Genomic DNA, 27,995 nt, shown 5'->3' with positions numbered 1-27,995 from the left:
TAGGTTATAGCAGTTTTTAATGCAAGGGTCACACATTTATGAGTGGAAAAAAGGGAGCTTGTCCACTGTTTAGCAGCTGCAATGTTACTATTTAAAAAAGCAGATCTTCTGTAGCACACAAGGTGGTGTGGATTGTGGTGGCCTTTTTCTATGTACAATCCTTTGATTTGTATGCTGAAGCCTTTACAACAGATCAGACCTTGGGTGCACAGCCTGTGGCATTCTCAAAGCTAGCAATAGCTCCCATACAATGGCAAGGGTGTGGGTTCTCATTTAACTGACTTGGAAAAGACTCTTGGCATAATCTGACCCACAGCCCACATGGGACACACAAAGGACGTCAAGGCAAAGAAAATGCAGAATTATTTCACTTCTGACACCTTAACATTTAATACTTCATTTCCTTTTCAGGGAATGTCTAAGAATTGACATTAAAGGTTTATTCTATGATTATTTCCTAAGAAACAAAAAGGAAAAAAATCCAGGAAGACTCTGAATGAGTTTCCCTTTTCTTTTTATTTAAATAGCAATGCTGAATGGTGCTTTCCTGGAACAAGCACTTTATTAGGCCAAGGAGATTGTTGTAAAACTGTCAGCATGTATTTGGCTTTAAATCTAAGGTCAAGTTTTACTATTGTTTGTCACAAGGCCTGCATGATATACTTCAAAGAAGGAACAGCGTTATGGAAAATACTGTAGCCGCCAGAAAACAAAGGGCCATAGGTAAATATCTGTTCCTGTGTTAATAAGTACTCTATGAACACAATCCATACATAATAGGAATGTGAATTCAAGGCATTCAACAGAATAAAATATTATTTTAAAAAACACTACAAAAATTCGGAATACGCTTTGTAATACTTAGCAGTCTCAGATTCAAAAATGGAAGTGCTGCTTCCTAAAAGTGAATAGCACAGAAAGGTTTAGTTACCAAAAGCAAAAGCAGTATAGCAATCAAAATGTTATGCTGAAGAACACAAAAATGCAAAACGAATGTAAAAACTCACAGCCATGGGCATATAAACCAACTGGCTGACAGTTAACTTTGGATCATACTTCTCAACTAAACAAGATCTTCATAAGGCATACACACTACCACGAGACCTCTCCAGACCAAGGAACTGCTTTGCCTTTGAATCCTTTTCAACTGTCTTGAGTGTCGAATGCAGAGAGTCAAGCCAATTAATGGCAAGGGACAGCAGCTAATGATTTGCAATACACAGGTGAATTCCCTCTTAACAAAGCCCAAGGCCTCCAATGACTGAAGAGTTTGTTCCCTTCAATCTCCTCCTCATCTCTTGTTGACCTTCAAGTAGGAAATTCAGATCCAGGCCCAGTCTTCCTTCTTTGCTCTCAGGCACGATTCTGGGACAAATCTAGAAACTGACAGTCTCTCTCTCTCTCTCTTTCTCTCTCTCTTTATCTCTTGCCAACCCCATTCGTTACTTTTGTTTTTGAATGACGATTTCTCCTCCTGGACGAATGGCTGTCACTGTTGCTTGAGTGTTTGGGTGGACTGTCTTCCATTCCTAAGAAGCAATTTGCACATACACAAAAGCACATAAAAGATAAATCAGTTAATTTATTGTTTGGTTTGGTTTTTCAGTCAAGAGAAATTCTGGATTATGAATGCATATTGAAAGTTTAGTTGAAGCCAACATGCCATCTAGTGGTTAAGCTGCCCTCAACTAATTTTACAAGCCATTAAGTGAGCTGATTATTGTGGAATACTCATGTATTCAGGCAACACCATGAAAGATCTGCTAACCTTGATAGGCCAAGCTCCTGCTGGACAGATGTACTTTATGTAATTTTATATATTATGAAATTTTATATAATTTTAAATATCGTACTCTACATAAATGTTAATTATTGTCACATTTTTGTAATGTGTGTGAAATAGTATATAACCTAGATATATTTTGCTCCTTTGGGACTTAACTCACAAATCTAGACAAGTTTTTTATAGATATATTTTAAATATAATGTTAAGAATATATCTGTTTCATCACACATACAGGAGAGTATCATTGGAAAGAAGCCATTGGCATCCTTCAACTATCCAGAAAGACTGAAGCAAAAGGTGAATCCCTTCCCTGCTGCTGTTAATGTAGGTATGGAAAATGCTTGAGTGCTATAAAGTTGAGAAACTACTTTAATCATTCAAAGAAGATTCTTTTTTCTCAGTCTTTCACATCCTGTTTTGGTGTGAAAGCCTACTGCTGAACACGGATCCTTCCACCAATTGAACATGGGGCTACAGCAACTATTTAAATTATTAAGTATATTTGTTGCACCTTAGTTTATTATTGCATAAAAAGTTAGTGAGTTACAAGCTACCTCAATAACTAAAGGCTATGGAGTAAGGTTTCCATGCATATGGTAGGACTGATTGACCAGGAGCCACAAATATTTACATTAGCCTTTACAATTCCTCAAAAATTTTCTGGAATAGACTGATCAGGATAGTAGAGCATTTCTCAATAGATAAAATAATGCAGTTAGATAAAATCCCTTTAATTCTTGAGATAATTACAACAGATCCTAAGAATAATATAGAAATCATCAGGCAGCAAAGAGTATGAAAGTTGATTGTGTGAATTCACAAGTGATTCATGAAAACTTGAATTAAATGGAATTTGGTATTATTGATACAACGAATAAATATACCAGAGCAAGTGACAGTACCTCTAGTGATTTTAGGGTTATGCCAGGAAGCATCCGAGATGTACAAACCATCTTCACTTTCCGACAATGTCTGGTGAGATAAATATAATAAGGTATGTTTGAGAATACTTGTAGCAAAGAAACACTATTAGTTTAATAACTGAGATAACTAAGTTAATTTTTTAAATTTCTTCTTCAATTATGCAAATTTAATCAATAAGTGAGAAAGGAACCCTTGCTCTCGTCTGTTACTATATGCAGATGTAGGAAATAACCAGGCTGAGCCCGAAGGAGGGATCAAACACGTCATCAGTCATGAGTCCCTGCATGCCCACATGAGATCTAAGTCCAGCCCACCTTGAATGCCTTCTTAATTCCCACTCATTTCCCTTGACTGTTAGTAGCTCAGATTCATGTAGAGAGCTTAGGCTTGCAATAAATCTTTCTTTATACTCATTTGAACTGCCTGAATCTCCTCTTGACAGCAATCCTGTTCGACATCACCTTTTGCCTTTCTGTTCAAATATAGATCACTGATAATTTCCTCTCCAACTCTACTCTGCAAGAAAAAAGTACGTGGAATGCAGAAAAAGACAACCAGGAACAGATTTAGGCCTAAGAATTTTGCCTCAATCATAGAAGAGAACTCAGAAATGGTGACTCTGCATGTTTGCACATCAGCCAAATCACCATTTTCCACCGTTTTTCTAGTGCTTGGAATCAAAAGCCTTCAGGAAGTTAAAAGAAGAGAATGACAGCAAGAGCCCTCTGACTGTTGCATATTGTCACTGAACATTTTTATTTAATAAAAGTATAATCTAATCTCCCTTCCCCAAATAGTAATACAAATAAATTAAATTTAGACACAAATTATGTCTCTATATGAAAGTTCACCTAAATGTCAACAGGTTATAGCTAACATATTTTAACATGTTTACCCAGAGGGCAATAGTCTACAATGCAAGAAATCTCTTGAGCCACGTTCAGCATTTCCATAGACATTACCTTTTCTCGTTGTCCATAATGGTCTGCATACCACACCATCCCATACAAACACAGAAAAGTCGTAACCGCCTATAACAGAAGAAAAAGAAGATGCCCTTCAGTTGCTCTTTTAATACTTATTTTTAAAGGGGATTTATGCCCAATCTCTCATGGTATGACATGGCTTGCCAAAAGAGACAATAATGACAGTATTAAAACTGGAGGTCTTTTTTTACAGCAGTCAAAAAAAGCTGCTAATATTGCAGGTATTGAAAAAAAATTGTTTCATTGAAACAGGACACCTATCTAAAATAGGTTGTTGATATCCTAGTAAAATTTGATATAGCAATTACCTATGTTTGAGTGGAAGAACAGAACGAATACAGCATTTTTCCTGGTTATAACAACCACAGAGTCAAAAACAACTTGTCTTAAATACATAGGTGATTTCTGGAAGGTGTTATGCCAGTACTTCTGCAAGGTACCATGTTAAGAAACCTGGGTTAAAATATCAATGTGTGCAACCTAAATGCGAAAAGATGCACTTACCACACAAAGAAGCCAAAATACCACATACAATATTTGTGTTTTGGAGAAGAGGTCTTGACCAAATTTGATGCACACAATAGCTTCAAGGAAACCAATAACTCTAGAGGATGACAAAAAAAATCAAAATATATTGAATTTCTGTTTGAGACTCTGTTTAACCTAACAATCTCAATTTGTTGGGGGCATATTTTGAGAAATATTTTCTCATCACTGTCAGGTTATGAATCAGAAAGCAAGATAAAGGGAACATCCAGAAAATATATCACACACCTAATTGGATCACAGTGTTTTAGATTGAATTGGCACTGCTTTTTTTCTTTCCTTTTCCTTCCACAACATATTTTCTCATAAGTTTATGTTGGCCTCTTTCAGTGTTTTAATAATGTAATACTTTCTCACTATGTAATGAAGCTAAACTATTTATACTGACCAGAATATTAATACCCATTTTTAAAACCTCTCTTCTTGATTTCTAATGGATGCCAATATAAAGAATCTGCTTTCCTCCTGATGATAAAGTCTGCCATGACTGCAATAAAATCAAAGGCAATAAAAAACCAGTCCTGAGTCCCGTAGACCATTTGTCACCAGATGTCCAGGAACTTGGATGCCTACTAGAGCAGTCTTTGTTGTTGATGGTGAAGACCCTATGCAGTATGGGTTTCTGTTAATTACATCTCACCATATTGTTTATGGGAGAGACGCTCTTCACCTGACTCCTCTGATGAAACCTGTCCAGTGTGGTTGAACCTCTCATCTACTTTACAGCAAATAACTACGTCAAGATAGTACCTCATTGGGAGATTACTGTTGTTATTATTATTGATTGTTTTATCATATACTATGAGCTGCCAAGAGTCTGCTAATTTGATTGGCTCAGTTGTCAAAATATGTTAATTTGGTCTAGCTAGCACCTCTCCATTCTACATCATTTTAAAATCATTGATACTATCTAACAAAGATTCATTTCGGAAAGCAAGAGTATTCTTTGAAGGTGACTCTCTTGTCTCTCTACCTTTTTTGTCAGAAGAATGAGTAATAGCTATTCTGAATACACTGACAAGATAGATCAGAACAAAGCAAGTGATGACAGAAAAATGTTCCCAACGACATCCAAGCCAGCTGAAGAAATCAGCATGTTTCTGCCACATCTAGTGTAAAGCAAGTTTTTCCAAAAGGCCAGAGCATACTGGTTTGAATCCTGCTATTTTTGTAACTTCATAGTATGAAAACCTTTTGAAAGGCTAACGTACAATATTTGGGAAACTAATTCTTCCTCAATGCTCAAAGGGTGGGTTTTTATATTTTTGCTGAAATCAGAATTCCATTACAGCCCTCCTTACAAATGAGTAGAGTACATAAAACTCAAGCAACAGAAAACCTAGAGGCTTGAGAACCAGAAGCAGAAGCTGGACAAGGGGGTTGAGTCCTTCCTGCAGCCTCCAATAGACATGGAAAACCACATCTGGAGTCAAATGACTCCTCACCATGGTGTCCAATGGGGAATAATAGCAACGGAAAAAGGAAATTGCTCAAACTACAAACGTATGCGAAAACACAAGGTGAATGTTATCCCATCTCTCAACAGGATTTAGCATTCTTCTTTATGCCACTGTAAGTCATATTTTATTTTTAACTATGATATATTGAATAAACTACAATTAGTAGTTTACAAACTATGGTTTCCAAACTGGAATGACCAAACTTATACAGCATGCTAAGACAAAATCATCTGGTGGCTTAAAACAATGCATGAACCCAGCCAGTAAGTCAGATGACAAGAATTTCAAGAATTCTATATTCAGCAACTTACCCAAATACCCAGCACTGAGTTCCTACTCTTTTGCACTGTGTGTCTGTGAGATAAGCATAGTACTGCCTGTAACAACAAAAACAATAATATTTTTAGAGAAGCAGACAATGGCATATTAAGAGGTTGCCTGTAAATCTGTTTTACAGGGGAAATTATTACTATTTTTCAGTGACTGTTTGAAATTACAACACTGAACAAATGGCACTTATGCCTGGTCCTGAAGGTATGGCTTTTGCAGTGCCCTTGTGGTCACATGATCAAAATTTGGGACCTTGGTGCGCCCTGCAGGGACACTTCAACTCTCTCACAAATCTCCTCCCATCTCTGCTCTTTTGCCCCATACTATAGCCATCCACAACAATACTAAGTCTCTGCAATGCCCAGCTGATCTTAACCATCTTTCTACCTCTGCTGTCGAAAAGTATCCAGCTTGGCCATATGTGAGGCCATTGCTAGCCAGGCCAGGCCTTTTTCCTGAGGTCACTTGTGTTTTTCTCCAAACAGCATGCCCCATTCTCTCATTTCAGAGTCTTTGGAATGTATCTGAAGTCTTCTGAAGCATCACAAGAATGGGATGTGCTATGTGGAACACTAGACTGCATTTATTTATAGGACCAAATCAAAAGCTTAAAAATACGGAACTATTAATGTTAGCCACCAAATTAATAATTGCGCAACACTGAAAATATCTAGATAACGTAACAACTGAGTTGTGCATTAATAAGACCTCTTCAATTGCTACATTAGAACAAAATTGCTACATTAGAAAAAAATTACAAGCAAAGTTAAATTAATGAGATATTAGAGGCAAGAACCATAATTATATCAAACTTGGATGGTTTTTATAATTTATCTCAATAGCAATAGACTTTAATCTGGTATACTCTATATATATGGCAAATTTTCAATTGTATAATACCTATCTCTTTATTTATATTGCAGTAGATCTCCTTGGCATTCTCAATATGTATGCTGAACCATCATTAATGTTTTTTTTTCTGTAGCAGGCTTCCATCTCTACATATGAAGGAACTAGGTGATGAAGGTAAAACAGCCAAAAATTACCTCACAGTTGGTGCTGTAATAATTCCAATGAAGAGAATCCTACCCCAGCTTAAAGGGTGACTTGCTTGAAAAACAAAGATATGTTTCAAGAAAAAGGTGTTCAACTCTGTCAACTAAAAAGAAAGAGGCAGGGAGAAAAATCAATATATTCATCTGGACAAACAAGACAAAAACAGAGCCACAAAACAAGTTTGGCTCATTCCAGAATAATAATATATACTTAGTTAGTAAATGCATAGCTATTTAATTATATAGTGAATTGGTTAGCTAATATATGGTATATATGAAATCAATATATACAGCATTTATGTAGCAGCGAATGAAGAATTTGCATTGTATTTCTCTCCATTAGAAGAATGAGACTGGTTTTAAATGGTCACGTTTTACTGATAAAAGAAAACACATTCATTTTTCTCTTTTATTATTCTGGTATTAAGAAATTATAGAAGTTCTGGAACAATACATAATTGGCTGATATGGGAGGGGGAGTGCCAGAGACTAGATTTGTACAATGTGCTAAACCAGGGGTCCCCAACCCCCGGTCTGTGGACTGGCACCAGGCTGTGGCATACTATCCCCACGGGATGCAGGCAAGACACGAAACCATGCCCCCTCCAGTCTGCAGAAAAACCTCTCTGTACAGAAAGGTTGGGGGCCATTATGCTAAACCATGGTCTGTAAGCCTAATATATTAAATAACCCACAATAACTTCATCTGTCGATCATACAAAACAATAAACTAATTTACAAACTACAAACTCAATGGAATCAAACAACCACACTATTTTAGCCCAAGTGCAAGCCTGATCAGAATGTTGGCTATGGTGAGGAAAGTGTTTATGTGACAGCACCTGTAATCAGTTAATCAATCAGAGCTGGAAGAGACCTTCAAGGTCTTCTAGTCCAACCCCCTATTCAAGCAGGAGACCCTATACCATTTCAGATAGGTATGTCCAGTCTTTTCTTTAAAATCAGTGATGAAGCACCTACAACTTCTGAAGGCAAGTTGTTCCACTGGTTAATTGTCCTCACTTTTAGGAAGTTTCTCCTTAATTCCAGGTTGCTTCTCTCCTTGATTAGTTTCCATCATTTCTTGTCTTGCCTTCTGGTGCTTTGAAAAATAAGTTGACCCCCTCTTCTTTGTGGCAGCCCCTCAAATACTGGAATGTTGCTATCATATCATCCTTAGTCCTCCTTTTCTCTAGATTGGCCATACTCAATTCCTGCAACCATTCTTCATATATTTTTGTCTCCAGGCCCTTAATCATCTTAGTTGCTCTTCTTTGCATTTTTTCCAAAGTCTCAAAACTTTTTTGTAATGTGGTGACCAAAACTGGATGCTGTATTCCAGGTGTGGTCTTACTAAAGCTTTATAAAGCGGTACTAATACTTCACGTGATTTTAATTCTATGCCTCTGTTTACACAACCAAGGATTGTATTAGCTTTTTTGGCTGCTGCCAAACGCTGCTGGCTCATGTTTAAGTGATCGTCCACTAGAACTCCAATGAATGAACAATGAATCAATGAACAACAGGACAGGAGATCTTGGGGTGGGAGGGAGAGGAATAAAGAAAAAGAATTAGTTTGAAGGTGTGTCTATCAATTAAGATTAAGAGTATAACTCTTCAACTTTTGCATAATAAGAGTAGGAATAAATACTTGTGGGGAAAAATAATAAACATTATATCATTTTAGGAAAATGCTAAGTAGTTGGATGTATTACATAAGTACAGTATTTAAATACAGGTAGCACTGCTTCCTGTATGAATAATTTGCCTACTTAGATAATCAAGTTAGCAAATTATTTCACAAGGAGTTCATAATGTTATTATTCCTTTTGTAAATACATTTCCCTTTGCTTTTATCTGAAGAGAATTATCATGCTTGAATCATTCCGTATATGCACAACTATGGCACTCCTACTTTTCAACAAATATATGTATACCTAGCATTTCCCTGGAATTCAAGCCAGCAAATGATATCATTTCATTTGGTTATGCATTAACACAGTGGTCCTCAAACTTGGCCACTTTAAGACTTGTAGACTTCAACTGCCAGTATTCCCCAGCCAGCCATGGGAGTTGAAGTCCATAAGTCTTAAAGTGGCCAAGTTTGAGGAGCCCTGCATTAACAAAACAAATATAATCTGCTCCCCAACAAAACATCAGCTAAGTCTTCAATTATATTTTACCTGCCAGATGATCATGAAAAGGTACACCCCAGCTACTCGTTGAAAGGAGGACTTGGGATCAAACCAGCGAACGTAGGTCCAGCTTGCTGGAGTGAATTGTAAAACAGCTCTCTTGATTTTACCCGTGGTAGTGTGAATGTCCCTAAAAGCAGACAAGGAGGAGATCCATGTTGCAGTTTTGCTTAATGATCATAATTCAAAATGGTGCTATATATTGTGATATTGTTGCAGACTTAAGTCCTTTAATCTATTCAGCAAGCAAGCAATTTTTTCAACAGAAATTTGCAATAAAATGCTCGTTCACACAAAGGCTTTCCTCTCTAAATGTATGAGAGAACAATTTCCTACGTTACTCAAATAGACACTGTTACTACACACTGCTACTTTTTAAAAGTTGCTTTCAAGGAAAAAGGATTTTTAAATTGTAGGCTTTCCCACCCAATTTTTAATCATTTGACAGATGTTCTTAGAATTAAGGATAAGTGAATAAAAAGTCACCAGTGATTGTATCAATGCGAATGTTAGCATTAAAGGTGCCTTTGTAGAAATTTCTATTTGCTTTTTATGTACATAAACAGTTTCCAAGTGCACTTCAAAGTCCCATATGTGAGGTTTCATTTCTATTCTACAACAGTGACTTCCATTCTAGCCTCTTCTAATTCTATTGGACCTTCCAGGTCCTGCATTCACATTCCTGATCCTGAAGATCTGAGATCCTCTGGAGCATCAACAGTGTGGCTGAAGGAAGTGGAATCTCCTCTAAATTACCAGGATAAGAAACTTTCCTGCTTAATGTCTTTCACTATATCTAAAGCACGAAAATAACTAAGGATATCCACCATTATTTTTTTATTTGTCACAATGGCATTCAGAGAAAATTCTCCCTCTCTCTCTAGCAGGACATGATCAATAATAAAACTTCGAACACTAATTTGAAAATCATCTTTCTGCATTCTAGCAACTGCAGGATGAAATCAATTTTACTTCAAGCTCTATGGATTTACTGTTCCATGGATAAATGATTGTGTACATAGTATAGATGGTTGAGAAATATATCAAGAAAGACAGGTTTGTTCTTCTAATTCTATTGCCAGGGTAAAACACAAGGAGAGTAACCAGAAAGGAAAATAGATAAAACAAAGGTTCATATATGGAAATAACTTTTTTCAGGCACAGCTCTCAGGAGATAGAACTAACTTGGTTTTTTAAAATGCTCTTACACCAAATTCAACATAGAAAGAAACAGGAAACATGGGAAACCATTTCATAATTTCACCCTTCAACGGTATACTTAACAACAAGCAATATGAAACAATTTGTTTTCATGCTCCAATCCCATACAATTAATCACACTGTAGAAAGGACTTCCTTGAGTCCAGTTATTTAGCAAGAAATGGAAGTTGTTTGTCATTACCATCTCCTGAAATAATTTTAAATTTCTCAATCTAGTCTATATTTCTAAGATTTTTCTGGTTGTCTCTCATCCAAGTTCATGTCTACTTATCTTTTACTAGGACGAGCCCAAATCAGCTAATTTCTAATCAATTAGAAACTAATAACAAAGGTTCTTTCTAAAGATGTCTTAGATTGCTCATCCAAATGAATCTGTAGGTGGGTCCATATGACTCAACATCCACTGGTAGATATAACTGGAAAACTAAGATTATTCCAAATTACAATTCCTAGCACAAGTACATGTAGTATTTTCAGTAATACAAAGAGCTCATAAATATGAGCTTAAACAAATCTATTTAAGTGGCCTACAATTAAATTATCCCTGCAATTGGCAACTTTCACTATACAGGCAGACCTTGACTTACAGCAGTTTGTTTAGTAACCATTCAGTTACAACAGTATTGGGAAAAATTGACTTATGATTATTTTTCATATTTATAACCATTGCAGCATCTCTGTGGTCACATGATCAAAATTCGGACCCTTGGCAACAGGTTCATATTTGTGATGGTCAGTGTTCTGGGGGTCACGTGAACAACTTTTGCAACCTTCTGACAAGCAAACATCAATGGGGAGCCAGATCCACTTAACAATTACATTGCTAACTTAACAATTGCAGTGATTCACTTAACAACTGTAGCAAGAAAAGTCATAAAATGGGACAAAACTCACTTAACAAATGTCTCATTTAGCAACAGAAATTTTGAGCTCAATTGTGGTCATAAGTTGAGGACTACCTGTATTCCTATGAAACTGTGCAATATAATATCTCATTAAAACAATGTTTATTGGATACTACTTGAGACCTACTTGAAGCTTGCCCAGTGATAAGTCCTCATCTCCAACCAACGGCAAACCACCATGCCCAACCAGATGCCACCTCCATTACATAATAGGATATCCAAAATAACTTGATCCCACCAGCATTCAGCAAAATTCGGCAGCAGATGCATGAAGAACAGCTACAGAATACAACAGAAATTTTGGTAAGAAATTCATTTCAACATAAAAAAAAAACAGAATTTGAAAATATGGGAAAGATTTTAATACAATAAGTGAATGTGACTGAAGGCCAGCCTATGATTTCAGAAATAAAGGAAGCTTTATTATATTTGAACTTTAAAGGCTTTCTGATAGTCAATGGATAAAAAATAAAGTTACAGATAGTAATTACCGTATATACTTGAGTATAAGCCGACTCGAGTATAAGCCGAGACCCCCAATTTCACCCCCAAAAACTGGGAAAAGTTGTTGACTCGAGTATAAGCCGATCCGCCGTTCTGCATGCCTCGGAGGCTGGATCCGCGCTCTGCAAGCCTCTGGGATCCTGGGAGGCCTAATGCAAGCACCAGCCCGCCTGCCTCAGGTCTCCCCCACCCCCAGATACTGGGCTTCAGCACAGCTGGCTGTCTTGCCAAAGAGAAACATCTGGGAAGGAAAACCCTGTCTTACCTCTTTCCCAATTCTGCCTCTGCCCTTCCTCCTACCAAGGTGTTCTGGGACTAGTTCCCTAGCCTTTTGGAGCTTTTGGTGTTCGCCCATCAGCTGTCTACGGGGAGGCAACAAAGCTGCCTCTCTAGGCTTTGAGAAAAGGCCCCTTGCACAAAAGGCAGCTTCAGGACGAGCTTCCAAAAACCCTTTCCTTCCTTAACGCCCTCCCCACCTTCCCCCAGAAAGCCATATTTCTTTTTTTTTTATTGAAAATTTTTATTGAAGTTACAATATTATCCCCTCCCCAACCCACCCCAGAACCCCTCCCCCTCCCCCATATTTCTTCAATAACAAAAACATAAAAAGCTGGTTGGGATGTACTCGCTGATTTCCCCCCCCCCTTTTTTTAGATGCTAAAACTAAACTCTCCCTCTGCCTTCCAACCAATATCCCTTTTTAAAATCTTACCTTGGCTCCAGATGGAAGAGTAGAGGAACTAAGCTAGTAAGGAGAGAATTTTTTTCTGCAACTTTTTACTCCTGAAGTAGTAGTAGTAGTAATAGTAGTAGTAGGAATAATAATAATAAATCCCTAAAAGTTGTGCCAGAAAATGGAGGACGCTGGGTCTTTGCAAGTTTTAGCTGTCTGTCAGACTGCCTGAAAAGGGCGGCCTTCAGGCAGCCAGGCGGACAGCTAAAGCTTGCAAAGACCCAGCGTCCTCCATTTTCTGGCATAACCTTCGGAGATTACTTTTAAAAAAAAAACAAAAAAAACCTTCAGAGGAAAAACAGCTGCAGAAACATTTTGTCTCCTTGCTGGCTTGGTTCATCTACTCTTCAGCCAGGAGGGAGTCCAAGGCCTAGAGAAGGAGAGCTTTGCAGCATCCCTATGGACAGCTGATGGGCAGACAGCTGAAAGAAGCAGGCAGGCAGGGCGCGGAGGAACGGAGACCTGCAGGTCTCCGGATGGCGGTGGCTTGGGAGAGGTGCGCGCGATCCCGGAAGCACCAAAGCCTCGGCCGCGCACAAGTCCTCGGTAAGTTTTTTTGTTGACTGGAGTATAAGCCGAAGTGGAATTTTTCAGCCCAAAAAGTGGGCTGAAAAATTCGGCTTATACTCAAGTATATACGGTATATACGCACACACATACACATATACAAACACATACCATATGATACCATATACGCATGCGCGCGCACACGCACACACATACATCAAATTATAATTTATGGTAAAACTATTTAAACAATATGTATGTATATATATTGTTTAATTAGTCTTATCATAAATTATGATATACTAGTGATAGTTTTATTTATTTAATGCCCTAATTTAAAGAAAATGTTATGTATTTTCAACAATGTTCTATTCTTTTTATCCATGTCATACCAGTAATTCGCTGATTACCAGGGAAAAGTTTTGAAGCCTAGCATCTGTATAAAGCTGGACTTAATTCAACTAATTTAATATAGATCCATGCAGATGGATACAATAGAATATAATAATAGTTAACATTGCATTTCTTGTTTTAAGTCTCCATATGCTCTAGAAAATAAAGTTTTAACAAGCATTCAGAAGAAAATATTGGGCACTTTGGGAAAGATGTATCAGAAATCCTTAATAATCTAAAGGGCTACTGAGATTTTTTTTGAGACATCTGTTAGATAAAATCACTTGGAGCAATCACTGTTGAGTTCAGGAATGATCCTGCTGAGTTGGCTTTGGTGTGATCTACTGGACTACACCAAGGCACTGTAGCAAAGGGCTGCCCTTGAAGAGTACTCAGAACTGTAGCTGAGCTAATTCTACAGAAAAGAATTAGAATTGTATTTTGCCACATAAACTAGCTGCAGGGACTTCCCATTTATGTCACATACATGCATAGGTATCCTATATAAATTTCTTTCCTTTATAAATGAAAAGGTGGGCACATTTTGCCACATCTGACTCAGGCTGCCAAATAGATAGATAATAGAGATTTCACTCCAGAGATATACCTTTGATCCCAAAGGTGCTTTTTTCATATACCTTTTATTTCTGCAACAATGCTACTGGGAAAGACGTCTGTATGGTCTCAACTGCAAGGAAGCTCTCAGCATTCTTTGGCACATACCAAACATCAAGTCATGGCGGGTGCCCTGTGCATTCATCTTTTTTCAGTGCTCATTACCCAACTTACCTCTGTCAGCTCCCAGGTGATGCTAATAGTCCAACACAATCCATAGCTGCGAATCAACAAAGCCTTCATTGCCCAGCCCCAGAAATGTCCAAAAGCAAATATGTCAAAATGACTTAGGATTCGTTCCCAGGTAATAACATGGCAATTCACAGCATATTCCTGTTGATGATTAAGAAAGGATGTAGAGAAGAGAGACAAATAAGGCAACAGAAGCTGAAATTTATTTTAGAATAATTTTAGATGAAATAGAATACACTATTAAAATACTATTCTTTTCTGTAGCTCAGGCTTGTTCAGAAGCTACACTATGTATCTGGATAACATCAGACACCGACTAAGATGCCTCTTCATACAATATTAACTCACACGTTTGCTCACAAAATAGAAACATGACTTTAAAAGAAAAAGTGTGAGGATTAATCTAAATAATTCTGGATATGACTAACTAAATTCACACCAAGATAAACTAGATTCTTGACCAAAATTCATGATTTTTATTCTTAAATAAGATTGAGTTGCAAGTCAACCCTGCCAAGATTGGGAGACTTTCCATATTTGGTCCTGGATGGATAATCCTGTCCTGTTCAGACTCAGTATGCAATCTGAGAGTCCTCCTGGACTCACAGCTCCTGCTCAAAGCTCTTTGAGATCAGTGGGGGTGGGGGGTGGGGAGGCTTTGCACATCTGCATCATGCTGTACTAATTCATACCTGCAAGGCCTTGCTTAGGATCAGTTGCCTAAGTCATCTCCTGATTGGACTATTGCAATGCACTCTATACGGAGCTGCCCTTAAGGTTCATCCACAAGCTTCAATTGGTCCTGAAGGTAATGGCAGAGGTAGTAATGGGCATAGTTCTCTACACTCATGTGACACGGCTACTCCATGAGCTACACTGGCTCCCAAAAGGCTTCAGAGAGCAAATCAAAGTGCTGATCACCTTTTCAGCCCTATACGGCATAGGACCAGCAGGATCACCTACTCCCAAGAACATCTGCCCAGCCTTAAACTCCAATAGGGAGGGCATGTTTCTTATGTGAACATTGCTATTTAATGGAACCTAGGAAATGGGCTGTCTTAGTAGTTGCCCATCTGAAATTATATCTCCCTCTCGAGATTTGTCAGGCTCAAGCTCTGTTCATCTTTAGACAAGCTGTTAAGATCTGGCTTTTCTCCAGGTGTTTGGGTCCAGTTCAGTGGAGTCCCCTGTTTTATAACTACTTTTTTTCTGTATGTACACCACTCAGTTACATTATTTAAACTGGGCAGCCACGTAAAGCATATCAAATAAATATACATCAAACTGGATACAAATAAATGGTTTTTTGCTGCTTTCAGGTTGGCAGTCTTTTAAACAAAAGAAAGGCACTAAAGCTGCAGGTATCAGAGGTTTGGCATCCAATGGAATACACCTACTAAGGCTTAGCAAAGATATGCAACAGATGCCTTCCAAACCTACTACTTGAAGCTCTAAGATGCTTAGTTCTCTTGAAGAGTGGGCACAGCTGCTTCAAAAGGCATCCTAAATATCTGTGCATGCAAGGAACACAGGAGTATTGCTGTAGAAAGCCAAAGGGAAACTATGAGAAGATGCAACACTTAAATACTTGCAGAAGTAGATTCAGAGGGATGCTTCAGTTAACCCCTATAGCCTTAGTTATTACTTTTATTAGACAAAGCATGTCTTCAAGTCTACAATCCATCCATCAAAAAACCCTACACAAATTAAATAAACACAACATCTTTAACCATTCCTCATAAGTCTTGGTTCCTGGAACATTCACCATCCTCTGAGAGCCCACCTGTGAATGTGATCCAATTTGTGACTGTCTTTTTTGAATGGTGATGCTTCCAATGGAGTTTTACCAGGGCAGAGCAGAGTAGAATAATTCCTTCCTGTAATCGGGACTCCGTGTTCTTGTTAATTATCCCAAAATAGTATTTGTGTTTTTTTTAACAGCAACTTCAAACTGCTGGGTCATGTTTGTCTACTGTTGCTAACTCACATGGTATTACTAGGATCAAGACACCAAAATGTTCATTACAATGCTATCAGTGTACGGTACACACCATAATGTCTGCTTCTCTTGTTGCATATCGTAGGTTGGGATCCAACCAGTACATCACTGATTTCACTTGTTCAAAGTTAAGGAAGAGCAGGAATACCAGAAACAGGAAATAAAGTACACTCAAACCTAAAAGACAATAATACTTTTGGTGAGTGGCTATTTAATGTACCACACGCAAAAGAAATATGCACGCATACACAAGCAAAGTTCATCAGGAAAAAAGATCAAAATATTTTACTGTCTTAAGGCTCCTAAATTAAGCTTCTGTATTTTTATACCAACTTTCAAGGTCACAGATTTTGTTTTCAATCTATAGAAAGGAAAATGAAGAAAGAAAAGGGAGCTTAGCAAAACATAAAGAAGCATTAGTACAACTCTGATTATTTGTATAGCTTACTCATACTCCTCCAGCACATGACAATTCTGCTAGGTTGCTACCCAACTGATTACCAAGGAGAAACTAGGCAAGGTGAGAAGGGTCAGATACAAATAGAAAGGCAAACATTTGGAAAGAAAGAAGTCAAGAGCTATAATCCAGCTGTAGCTGTTACATTTGCCTGAAGATTACGTTTTTTCAAAAGGAACTTGACACTCAGCAGGTCACATCCTATTTCCCAAAGTCCATTGCAAAATTCTCACTGAAGTGACAATAAATAAAAGGCTTGCTCTGCCATTTTTCCTTCTAACACTAATTAGGTATTGTGTCCATTCTCTTCTTATTTAATGACCAATGTTCCTTTTTAAGAAATCCAACATGCTCACATACAGTGGTGGCTTAAAAGTTTGTGATTCTTTCTGAATTTGAATTTGACAAAATTGAAAGAAGTAAAAACTAATACTGTTTAAAAAGGATCTTAATTTTAAAAAGGTCAGTTATAGTAAAAAAAACAACCATCAATGTATAAATTAATCACCGTTTTTTAACCCTTGCTACTCTTGGGGCTGTTTATTTTAAATATTGGCTATATTATGAACCACTTTTAAACATTTTTCACACTTAGACTTTAATAAATTATGTTATGTTTCAATGATTATATTGCATGGCATTCAGTGAACATTTAGAAGAACCGACTACAAGTAAATTATTATTGTAATCTATAAAAGCATTCAATAGAAATTAATGTGAGAATACTGTATGTCAGTACCATCACAGTTTGAGACTGCAAATTGTATTTATATGATGAACTATTCTGAAGCTTTATCCAAAAATTCTAATTGGTTTTATTTTTTAAACAAATTTATATAGCCACCCAACTCACACATAGGTGAGTTATTAAGAACATTAAGATTGTGAAACGGGAAACCTTTCTCACAATATCTGAGTATTATAACATACCTTTGCAGTAACACAGATAGCATAAAATATATTCTACTATAAAATGGATTGTTGAAAGAAGATACCCAGAAATCTGTAACAATGGAAAGTTATACCTTGAAAATCACTTACCAAATACCATGCGCCATATTGCAGGGTGTGGACGGGTGAAAGGGCCTGTAGAAAGAAAAGTGTAATTGCTGAAAATGATCTGATAGTTAAGCATTGAAATAATATATCTAACATTAAGGCTTATCCTCAAAGCCTGATTGCCTTGATGCAAAGACATCTTACTAACCATTTTGTGGGGACATGTGCTCATGACATCACTTCAATCTCATCTTCAGCCCATTGCTGAGGTATCCTAAAACCATCTTTGGTTATTCAATTTTAGAAGTGATGTTTTCCTTCTTTGTTTATTATTAATCATATTTATATAGCTGCCCATCTCACCAAAAGTGGCTCTTCGTGATGCACAATAGATAACACAGAACATATTAAAAATAACAATTAAAAACATAAAAATCATAGTAATAAGTATCCTAACAACAAACGGTAAGAGAAGGAGAATACGAAATGGCCGCCTCAACAATGGAAGTATCCAGACAAATCTCCAGTTGTCTCCAAGATTCCATGGCAACAATCTAAGATGCCTAAAGGAGTAATCTACAGATGATAGACCCATGGACAAATTCTGTTTACTTATATCTGGCCAAGCAATTGCTGTGCAATCACTGCTTTCCTGTCCTACCCAATTTCTAGTCACTGTATCCCTGTTGCCATTTTTTTTTAATCCCATTTATATCCCGCCCTTCTCCGAAGACTCAGGGCGGCTTACAATCTAAAGCACAAATCAATGTGCTTACCAATAGCCTTCATTCTATGTATATGCCTGCTTATTTTGTCTTGGTTGCACAAATGTTGGACAATCCCAACGTATTTAGTGTTTCCCATCAGCTGTCATTTCTCTCCTCCCCCTTCCTTTTTTTTATTTTGATGTAGGGACAGGAGCAATTATATCAAGCATATGAGTGGGAAGATAGCAGCTAAGAAAATCAGGAACAGTTTTATAGGGAGAAAACCTCAATCTGAAGTTAGGATGCTCAGATCTGGGCTCCAAATCTTTCTGGATTTTCAAACATCTAGAGACAAATACGCAGATAGTTCCAATTATGAGATGAGAAATTGATATATCTGCCTTATACATTAATGTGATACATTTCTATTGAAGATGTTTCTATTGACTCCTGGCAGAAATCCATGCTGATTTTGAATGACTTAATATTTGACCTTGATCTTCATCTCTAAGAAGAACTCTTTATCACTCAATCTTTCATATCTTCCAGAAGACTAGGACTTTGATATTCCAACAGGAAGGAAGTAGATATATGTGTAGTTTTCCAGCATCAGCTCACTACATTTCATAGATAAGAATTGGTGGGGGGAGGGGGATTCTGCAAACAGGTAACACTGGAAATAGACCACTTACTACCAATTGCTTTCAGTGTCATGAACTAACACTTTATGGCTAATAACAGTGACCAGCCTATTCCTGATAATTATTAAAGACAGTGGCAGCAACACAATTTATGGTGATGCTCCTTCCTCAAGACTCAAGGATGGGAGGAAAACATATTAAAGCAGCTGCCTGGACAAGCCCTTAGTTTGAAACTGGGGCAAAACCTTAACAGCATAAAAGATTCTCATTAAAGTCATTTAAAAAATTCTATGCTTGCTAGCCTGTTCTTAGAATTTGTCAAAGACCCCTCAGAATTATTATGGTAACTAAATCCAAGACTTTTGGATCTTGAGAATTGTTGTTGTTGTTGTTGTTGTTGTTGTTAGCTGCAAAGTCGTGTCCGACCCATAGCAACCCTATGGACAACGTTCCTCCAGGGCTTCCTGTCCTCTACCATCTTCTGGAGTCCATTGAAGCTCACGCCTACTGCTTCAGTGACTACATCCAGCCACCTCATTCTCTGTCGTCCCCTTCTTCTCTTGCCCTCAACCTTTGCCAGCATTAGGCTCTTCTCCAGTGAGTCCTTCCTTCTCATTAGGTGGCCAAAGTATTTGAGTTTCAACTTCAGGATCTGGCCTTCTAAAGAGCAGTCAGGGTTGATCTCCTCTAGGACTGACCAGTTTGATCGCCTTGCAGTCCAAGGGACTCGCAGGAGTCTTCTTCAGCACCATAGTTCAAAGGCCTCAATTCTTTGGCGCTCAGCCTTTTTTATGGTCCAACTTTCACTGCCATACATTGCAACTGGGAAGACCATAGCCTTGACTATACGCACTTTTGTTGACAGGGTGATCTCTCTGCTTTTTAGAGTGCTGTCTAGATTTGCCATGGCTTTCCTCCCCAGGAGCAAGCATCTTTTAATTTCTTGGCTACAGTCCCCATCTGCAGTGAACTTGGAGCCCAGGAAAATAAAATCTGTTACTACCTCCATTTCTTCCCCATCTATTTGCCAGGAATTGAGAGGGCTGGATGCCATGATCTTGGTTTTCTTAATGTTAAGTTTCAACCCAACCTTTGCACTCTCCTTCTTCACCCGCAACAAGAGGCTCTTTTGTTCTTCTTCACTTTCTGCCATTAGAGTGGTATCATCTGCATATCTTAGGTTGTTGATATTTCTTCCGGCAATCTTAATTCCAACTTTTGATTCATCTAGCCCTGCCTTTTTCATGATGTGCTCTGCATATAAATTAAATAGGCAGGGCGACAGTATACAGCCTTGCCGGACTCCTTTCCCAATTTTGAACCAATCAGTGGTTCCATGTCCAGTTCTCACTGTTGCTTCTTGGCCCACATATAGGTTTCTCAAGAGACAAATAAGATGGTCTGGTACACCCATCTCTTTAAGAACTTGCCACAGTTTGTTATGATCCACACAATCAAAGGCTTTAGCATAGTCAATGAAGCAGATGTTTTTCTGGTACTCTCTAGCTTTTTCCATGATCCAGCGTATGTTGGCAATTTGATCTCTAGTTCCTCTGCCTCTTCGAAATCCTGCCTGTACTATCTTGAGAATAATCACTAACAAGTTAGGATCTCATTCTCTTCCACAAATGAGGCAATAATCTGCAAAGAAGTAAACACTCATCGGAGAAGTTTGCAATGTAGAAGAGATCATTATAGTAATACATTTAATTGTTGATCAGGATAGACCATTTAAAAAAACTTACTAATGAAGCATCCATAACTGAACTGAGGTCCATGTGCATCAACTGACATACACTAAAAGGATTCTGCATATGTGAGCACCTCAGTATATATCTACTATACATCTCTGTATTCTTCATACAAAAATACCTTTATGAATCTATATATAATCCCTAGCCAAGATTTCCATTGTTAAAGAGATATGGTTAAGTTTATTAGTCTTATACTTATCTCTATGAATGGCACAGTAACATTTTGCAACCTGGTAGTTCCCACATATGTTTGGAATTCTACTTAGTTAAAATTTGAGATTTGCAAGCCCCATGCACTTTGAAAATGCTAAGATGAAAAAGGCTATGCCATTTTTTTACTTGAAGTGATACTTGTTTAAAACAGTGGTCAGATTGCTGTATCAAGGCTATAACTTGACCAAAGTCTACTAATTGTTTAAAACTCAGTTATCTCTTGTACATTTGGTCAGCATAATCAAAGCTAAGGAATGTCAGAAATAAAATTTCTGTGACATCTGTAGGACACAGATTCTCTACTCCTACTCCAAAGATTCCATTTATTTGCATGTCACTTCTACACTACAGTGGTTGTTAACATTTTGTGAATCCTTTGAATTTCAATACTTCTGCATAAATATGATTTACATCTTGCCATACCTTCAAGAGTACCAAACAACATACATAGCAATCACTCCCATTTTTCCCTACAGCAATCATACAGAGGTAGGTTGCTCTGAAATTGGCCCAAAGTCACCCAGGGAGCTTCTGTAACTGAGAGTGGACATGATTCTGAGTCTCCCTGATGCTAGTTCCACAGTTAGAGCACTACCCAAACTCTACAACTGCACAACCTAAGGAGATTAGAACCTGCTAAGAACTAGGAAGAAGGAAAAACCACTACAAAGCAAAAACAATGAGGGCAGTTCTTTGCAAATTATTCAGCTATCGACTCTCAGCAGGACCCAGAGATAAGAGCCTTTTGATGTGCTCATAGCATATACTAGCTGAAGGTTGAAATCCTTAACACATTCACTTAATGAACAAACCTGTGAGAAACATAGAATTGTGCAGAAAAGGAAATAGCAATTTCATACCAAGCTAATTTCATTATTATTTTTCCCCTTGGGTTTATATGTCTATCTATTGTCAAGTCATTTTAGAGGTTTAGTTGTCCTTAATTTGCTTTGTTCCAGTGACGCCATATAGATAGGAAAAGAACCAAGAGCTTGGCGCTGTTGACCAAAGGGCCAGGGAATCAAATGGACCAGGTAAACTCTCAATAAACTGGACATCAGATATCCAACAGGCTATCAAATAGCATGCACATAGGCTGAATTTATATGGAAAACAATTCCTCTTGGCTGCTGAACTGAAATCAATATCTTTTAGACATAACTCTGAGATCAAACATAAATCTAGATTATATGGCTCAAAGTAGATTAAATTTTGAAAGAGTTCTTGACCTACAAATAGCCTGAACTGCTGAAAGAACACATCTACTTAGCTTTATAGTCTTTCCTTTAGATTTATTTATATCTGCCATGATCAGGCATCTGGTTTTGCAACATATACTTCAAAGGTCTCTTGTAAAAAGAGATAGTGTACAATTCCAACTGGACATGATTTAATGACCAATAATTTGAACAATAGCTAATGCTTCTATAAACCACAGCTCTATCCTGAGGAAGTATTGCAAAGTGCTTATGCTGCAACTTAATTACCAAAGCCAAGAATCGGTAAAGTACCAATTATCATAGCAAAGGAACACAGCCAATTTCAGAGGAATTGGAACAAGGCATTTAATAGCAACCACATCTTCCTTGGGAAACATCATCTGGAATTTAGTCCTTTCCTAAGAACAAACAGCTATAGCTTTTAGCCAGAAAAAGCAATATAAACTGCTTTTTTTTGGAAAAGAGCAATAATCATCCACCATAGATAATAATAGCACTTCTACCCATTCCCTTACCAAACACAATGAGATCATATTTGTGAGTCAAAGAAGAACAGGAATTTTAAAATATTGAACAGCAAGTTCAGTTAAGCAAGATTTACTGATTGTATGTTCCTGCCAAATTTGAGCTCATGACCACAAAACACTCTCCACATATGCTAAATTATTTTTCAGGCTCTGTCCCAAACATGTAAGGGCTATAATTAAGGTCAAGTCTCCAATCACATAAAGTCATATTCAAGTAAGTGGACAAACAGATCTTCCACCCAGGGTGGAAGACAATTGGTATGCATGTCTCCATTCTGTGTCAAGCACAATTCATTCAGGAGAACACATGAACAGGATTTTTACTTAGTGATAATAAGTAAAAGCCAATAAATATTAACTTTCCAAGAAGAATACAGCTTTAAACAAAAGCATTTTCTTTGGGAGAATTGAATCACTGTCTAATAAAAAACAAAGTAAAATAAAATATAAAAAATATTTTAAATTTAATTCCTTTGAAATAGTAAGATCCATGCTCAAATAAATATTTGTAAAATCAATCTGCTTTGCAAGATTACAGTATTAGGAACTTGGCCTAAATCTCAATTATAACCAAAAAACTGTTACAGCTCAAAAGCACTACATATACTTGTATGTAAAGTGACAATTGCTTAATCCTTAGAATTTTCAATACAGGCAAGAACTCAGCTACATATTTTAATAATTTAGCACCATTGCAGAAAGTATTTTTGTCATACACAAACATGGAAGAATAAACAATGGAATTCTAAACATCTTTTCTTGCTGTAGCTGCCATAGATTTCAACAAGATTTCCTTTAAGTATGCATGCTGAATTCAACATTTAATTTCCTTTGATTAAGGGACTTCACTTTCTTTTTTAAACTGTTAATGTGTGTGCATGTCTGTATCTATTCTATTTTGGCAGAATGGGTTGCCTGGAAATGAAAAACTTATATAAACCTTCAGTTTAGTGTAATTCTTAAAAGAACAATGTAAACACAGTACATATAATAATAATTATAAAAATACAGTAAATCAATACTCATGAAAGTCACATACAAAGATGTTACTTACCATTGGGAAAAGCTAGAACACTGATGATTAGAAAGAAAAATATCACAGACAGCATGCCTTTCCAAATGTTATCTTCAGGGGTTGAATCATCTCTTTTTTTTTTAAAAAAGGGCAAAGTAAAACATATGATTAAAACACTGTTGTTCATCTCTGCTATAAAAAATATTTGTTAATTATTTTCAAGCCTAGTAACTTGTTTTGCCTTTTTGTATAAAAATAAACCTAACCCATACAATCAACATATTCATATTTTTCTAGTTCCTCAAAATTTACCATACTTGTTAAATGTCTACAGATATTCTCAATCATCCAAGTCATGGTTATTCCAAAAGTGCTTTTCAAAAAGCAACTGGCCTTGTTTTAAGGATTACACTGGAACTTGGGAACTACTTAGATTGAGTTTGGAAGACAATTTAATAAAGATATATTTCCCAATCTTGTTTCTTTGAAAGCTCTGTTCAGACATTTAACCTCATTCCTGTTAATTCCCTTTTGTTTTTCCTATGAAAGTTCAAGTAAAAATGCAAACCAACAATGTCCAGTTGCCTTTTGAAAAGCATCTTTGGGATCACCATACTTGCTACTTAATATGTACAGAAGTAAAGAATCGCTGACCAAAATAAAGATATTGACTATAGTATCCAATCTGAAAACAGAGAACCACCTTAGGGATACTATGATCAGCTAACAATCATACATTATTTAAAAAGTTCTTTATATTGCCGTCATTTTATTTCAGACAAATTAAAACTGAAGCTTTCTACTAACTAGAAAATTAGGTTTAATATAGATGTCTGTGACAAAGGATGGGTTAGCTTTTTTTATTATTTCACTGTAGATAAAAGGATGCTCTTTCTTTCTGCCTTAGTTCAAAGGTATTAAAAACTGTATAATTATCAAAGATGTAATGACTGCATTCTGGTATCTTCAATAATAGTGTTAGTAGACATGAGTAAAAGCTGTAATAATTAATTTAAGTAATTCTATGCCAGAGTATGTATAAGAGCAAGCAACAATATTTAAAGGAGAAAAATGCAATGAAATAATTGTGATACACAAGCTAGAATTAAGAGCAAAGTATCCTTTATTTGCTGCCATAATGGTTGAGGCAAATGGAACTTATTATATTCCTTAAGGTCAATGGCAGAAAAAACAAAAAATCCAGCTCCTGTACACTAGATGAATCTTTCTCTAGATATGAGTACCTTCATATGTACAATTCTGTATATTTAAAAGTAACTCTTTCCTACATATTGGATTATATGTATTTACTTATCCAAAAGATTGATCACACTTTTGTAAGAATAGCACTTCGGCACATGGAATTTGACTTTGCATCTTCTGCTAATTATTTTTGGACATTTGTTTGTATTTTTATTTAACTGTTCTATTTTGTTTAGTTATTACTTCTATTTTCTATAGAAATAAAGCAGACCACTATGTTTTAGTTTCTTCCAATTCGCCTACAAAGATTTACCAGTTGTAGTCACTTCAGTACAACAATGGTACATTAAAGGAATTAGCATAAATGACATGCATAGATGAAGTGCATGATGTGCATTTATGGATATGTACATCATAATGCAACATGGAAAATTTATACAAGATTGTAGCAATCTATGCTACATGCATATATGTAAACACCCACACATAATTGTGTAAATTATCAATTAAATACAATTCATGCTAGTGTGTAAGGTATTTCTACATAAGAATTTGTAAAATAGTAAGGGCAATGACAATATTCATAAGTTAAAATAAAAAAAGGCAAAGGTTTCCTCTGTCCAGTCATGTTCGACTCCAGGAGGTGATCCTCATCTCTGTTTCCTAGCCAAAGGAGCCAGTGTTGTCCGGTCATGTGGCTGGCATGATGTATTCTGAGGTGCACAGAACGCTGTTACCTTCCTACCAAAGTGGTACCTGTTTATTTACTTGAATTTGCATGCTTTGGAACTGCTAGGTTGGCAGGAAAATTAAAATAACAAAGAATACAAATTAATCCAGCAAGTGCATTGAATTACAAGAGATCTCTCAAGTGTGCATAATCATAGGAAAAATGACCAATATGTTTGCTGGATTATATCAGGTATCTTGTTCCTTTCCCCTCCCCACAATAGTTATTTTAGCTACCTCATACTTTTCCCCTCCAAATGGATTAAGGTTATTGATCAATAGTTGACAGTTATTTCTGTAAACTTATGTCATCACAACAAGGATATTGCACCATGTAGCAGACAAGACTTTTGGAAGAGGATATTTTAACATTACTGGCAACCAAAACAGGAACAAGAGCTGCTATCTGGTACATTTTCCCAGAAGAACTGCTCCACAATATCTGGAAACTGGTGTTGCCAAGATTTTTAGAAGTGTCTTTATGAACCTAGGAAAATCTACTTGTTAACAGAAATTGTTGATAAGAAAGAGTAGGAATAAAAATTCTGGAGAGCTCCTACGTTACTATTTTTTAAAAAAATCTTACAGTATTATCTGTGTGATATATATTAACCATCTAGGCCTCAATGTCTGGTCGCATTCACCCATTCTCTTTTGTATTTCTCTCTTAAAAATCCCCTTTATTATCTCTCCCCATTGATTTCAGCTCTTATCATTTCCAGAACTTCTTGCTGGCTCCACCCTATCTAGTCCACTAGAGAGAGCTGACTTCTCATTCTTTTTGTTTGAACATAGAATGAGTCACAAAAATTAAAATATACACATCTTGACTTCCCACAAAAAAAAGTAAAACATAAGACTGTGTCTCTCTACTTTGAAGTAAATGGGCATCCAAGTACTGTTTGATGTGCTCTTCTTGCACCTAAGGAATTTAAAGCCTACAAACATTAACATAGATGCTACTGCTCAGAAGGGTGCGTTTAGAGAAAGCACTTCAGTTTTTACTAGCATTGCACCTTTCTTCTCTGATGAAACTCAAGGCAGCTAATAGAGAATGCCCAGCCTCCTAAACTGCCATTAGCCAGATCTAAAGTGCATCACTTCTGCAGGGCTGAAACACCATGTTTCTTTAAACAGCGTTTCTTAAACTTTTTGCTTTCATCTTCCCACTTTTAAAAATTACGTAGAGCCCTCAAAGATTTTGTATAGGTTACCAATATTTACCACACTAAAAATTAAAACTGACATATTTATGGAATATTTATTTAATGAATCATGTAAAGGCAACCATATAAACTCATTAAATGTGGATATTTTTTCACAAAAATACCTGTATTTTTCAACAAATTAAAAATATGAAGATTTTTTTATTTTTTTGCTATTTTTTTCAGCAGATGGTAAATAATTTTGATTTTGCAGACCCCTGAGAGGGTATTAGGGGTCCCCTGGGTTCCTGGGACCACACATTAAGGAAACCCTGCTTTAAAGCATAACCTCGGAAAGCTGCAACCCCATAATTTTACAGGATGATGCTCCCCACAGCAGCGGACCGGTGCAGGGCACTTGCACACATGCGGTCCTTTCTCCAGCATCCAAGCAGGGCTGGTATAAAAATCCTGCCACAACGCTGTGCCGGTTTAGGGTTGCCCATCCTACAACGAAAAGACCAGCAGATGGTCTCTGCGGCGGTTCCTCCTCGCAAGACAGCCGGGCTGCCACCGCGCCCTGCCCCTGAACGGATCGCCCTCGTCCCGCGGATACCTGGTGAAGGCGAAGGCCATGAGGCTGAGGATGGTGAAGCTGAGCAGAGTGATGGTGTGGGGCCGGTAGAAGAACTCCAGGGTGATGTCCTCCACTTGCTGCTCGTTGATCATGCGGAAGTGCAGCCGGTAGTTCACATCGTTCTTGCTCAAAGTGCGACTCCCCATATACGACGCCATGGTTGCAGCGCCTTTCCTCCTTCGCCCCGTCCTGTCCAGGCGGCGATAGCGGCCCACACCCAGCCCTGGCGGCTCAGCCAAAGGGAAGGGATAGCAGAAGGACGCGCGCCAGGGGGCAGCGAGGAGACGTAACCGGGATGGGAGAAGGGGCGGCGCGTCGCTTTAGACGTAGCCGGCCGCAGCCACGAGGAAGGGCTGCTCCGAGCCTCGCCTCCTGCTCCTGCGTCAGGGGGAGCGCC

At 37.4% G+C, this 27,995-nt stretch overlaps 1 protein-coding gene across 1 annotated transcript; it reads right to left on the bottom strand.

Moving 5' to 3' along the window:
- Positions 1–27,876, bottom strand: PTDSS1 (phosphatidylserine synthase 1). Its single transcript, XM_081322732.1, has 13 exons — positions 27,578–27,876; positions 23,924–24,015; positions 17,850–17,894; positions 16,404–16,528; positions 14,335–14,493; positions 11,536–11,687; positions 9,271–9,412; positions 7,079–7,191; positions 6,014–6,079; positions 4,201–4,300; positions 3,673–3,741; positions 2,689–2,758; positions 1–1,529 (listed from the first exon to the last, which is right to left on the bottom strand). The coding sequence occupies exons 1-13, from the start codon at positions 27,754–27,756 to the stop codon at positions 1,420–1,422; spliced, it is 1,422 nt and encodes a 473-aa protein (XP_081178858.1). The 5' UTR covers positions 27,757–27,876; the 3' UTR covers positions 1–1,419.
- Positions 27,877–27,995: the final 119 nt, after the last annotated feature.

This window comes from Vipera berus, assembly GCF_964194415.1.
Source record: "Vipera berus genome assembly, chromosome: 3".
In the NCBI taxonomy this organism is placed as follows: Eukaryota; Metazoa; Chordata; class Lepidosauria; order Squamata; family Viperidae; genus Vipera; species Vipera berus.
The sequence above is the reverse complement of the archived record's forward strand: the minus strand, read 5'-3'. Positions and strand labels throughout refer to the sequence as shown.

Bases quoted from the DNA above. Each gene is read 5' to 3' on its own strand.
- PTDSS1 (XM_081322732.1), bottom strand. From the start codon at position 27,756: ATGGCGTCGTATATGGGGAGTCGCACTTTGAGCAAGAACGATGTGAAC. The intron at 7,192-9,270 runs GTAAAATATAAT...CTTTCTTTTTAG, and splicing joins TTTTCATGATCATCTGGCAG to TTGACAGAGTTGAACACCTT. The intron at 2,759-3,672 runs GTAATGTCTATG...TTATCTCACCAG, and splicing joins ATTATGGACAACGAGAAAAG to ACATTGTCGGAAAGTGAAGA.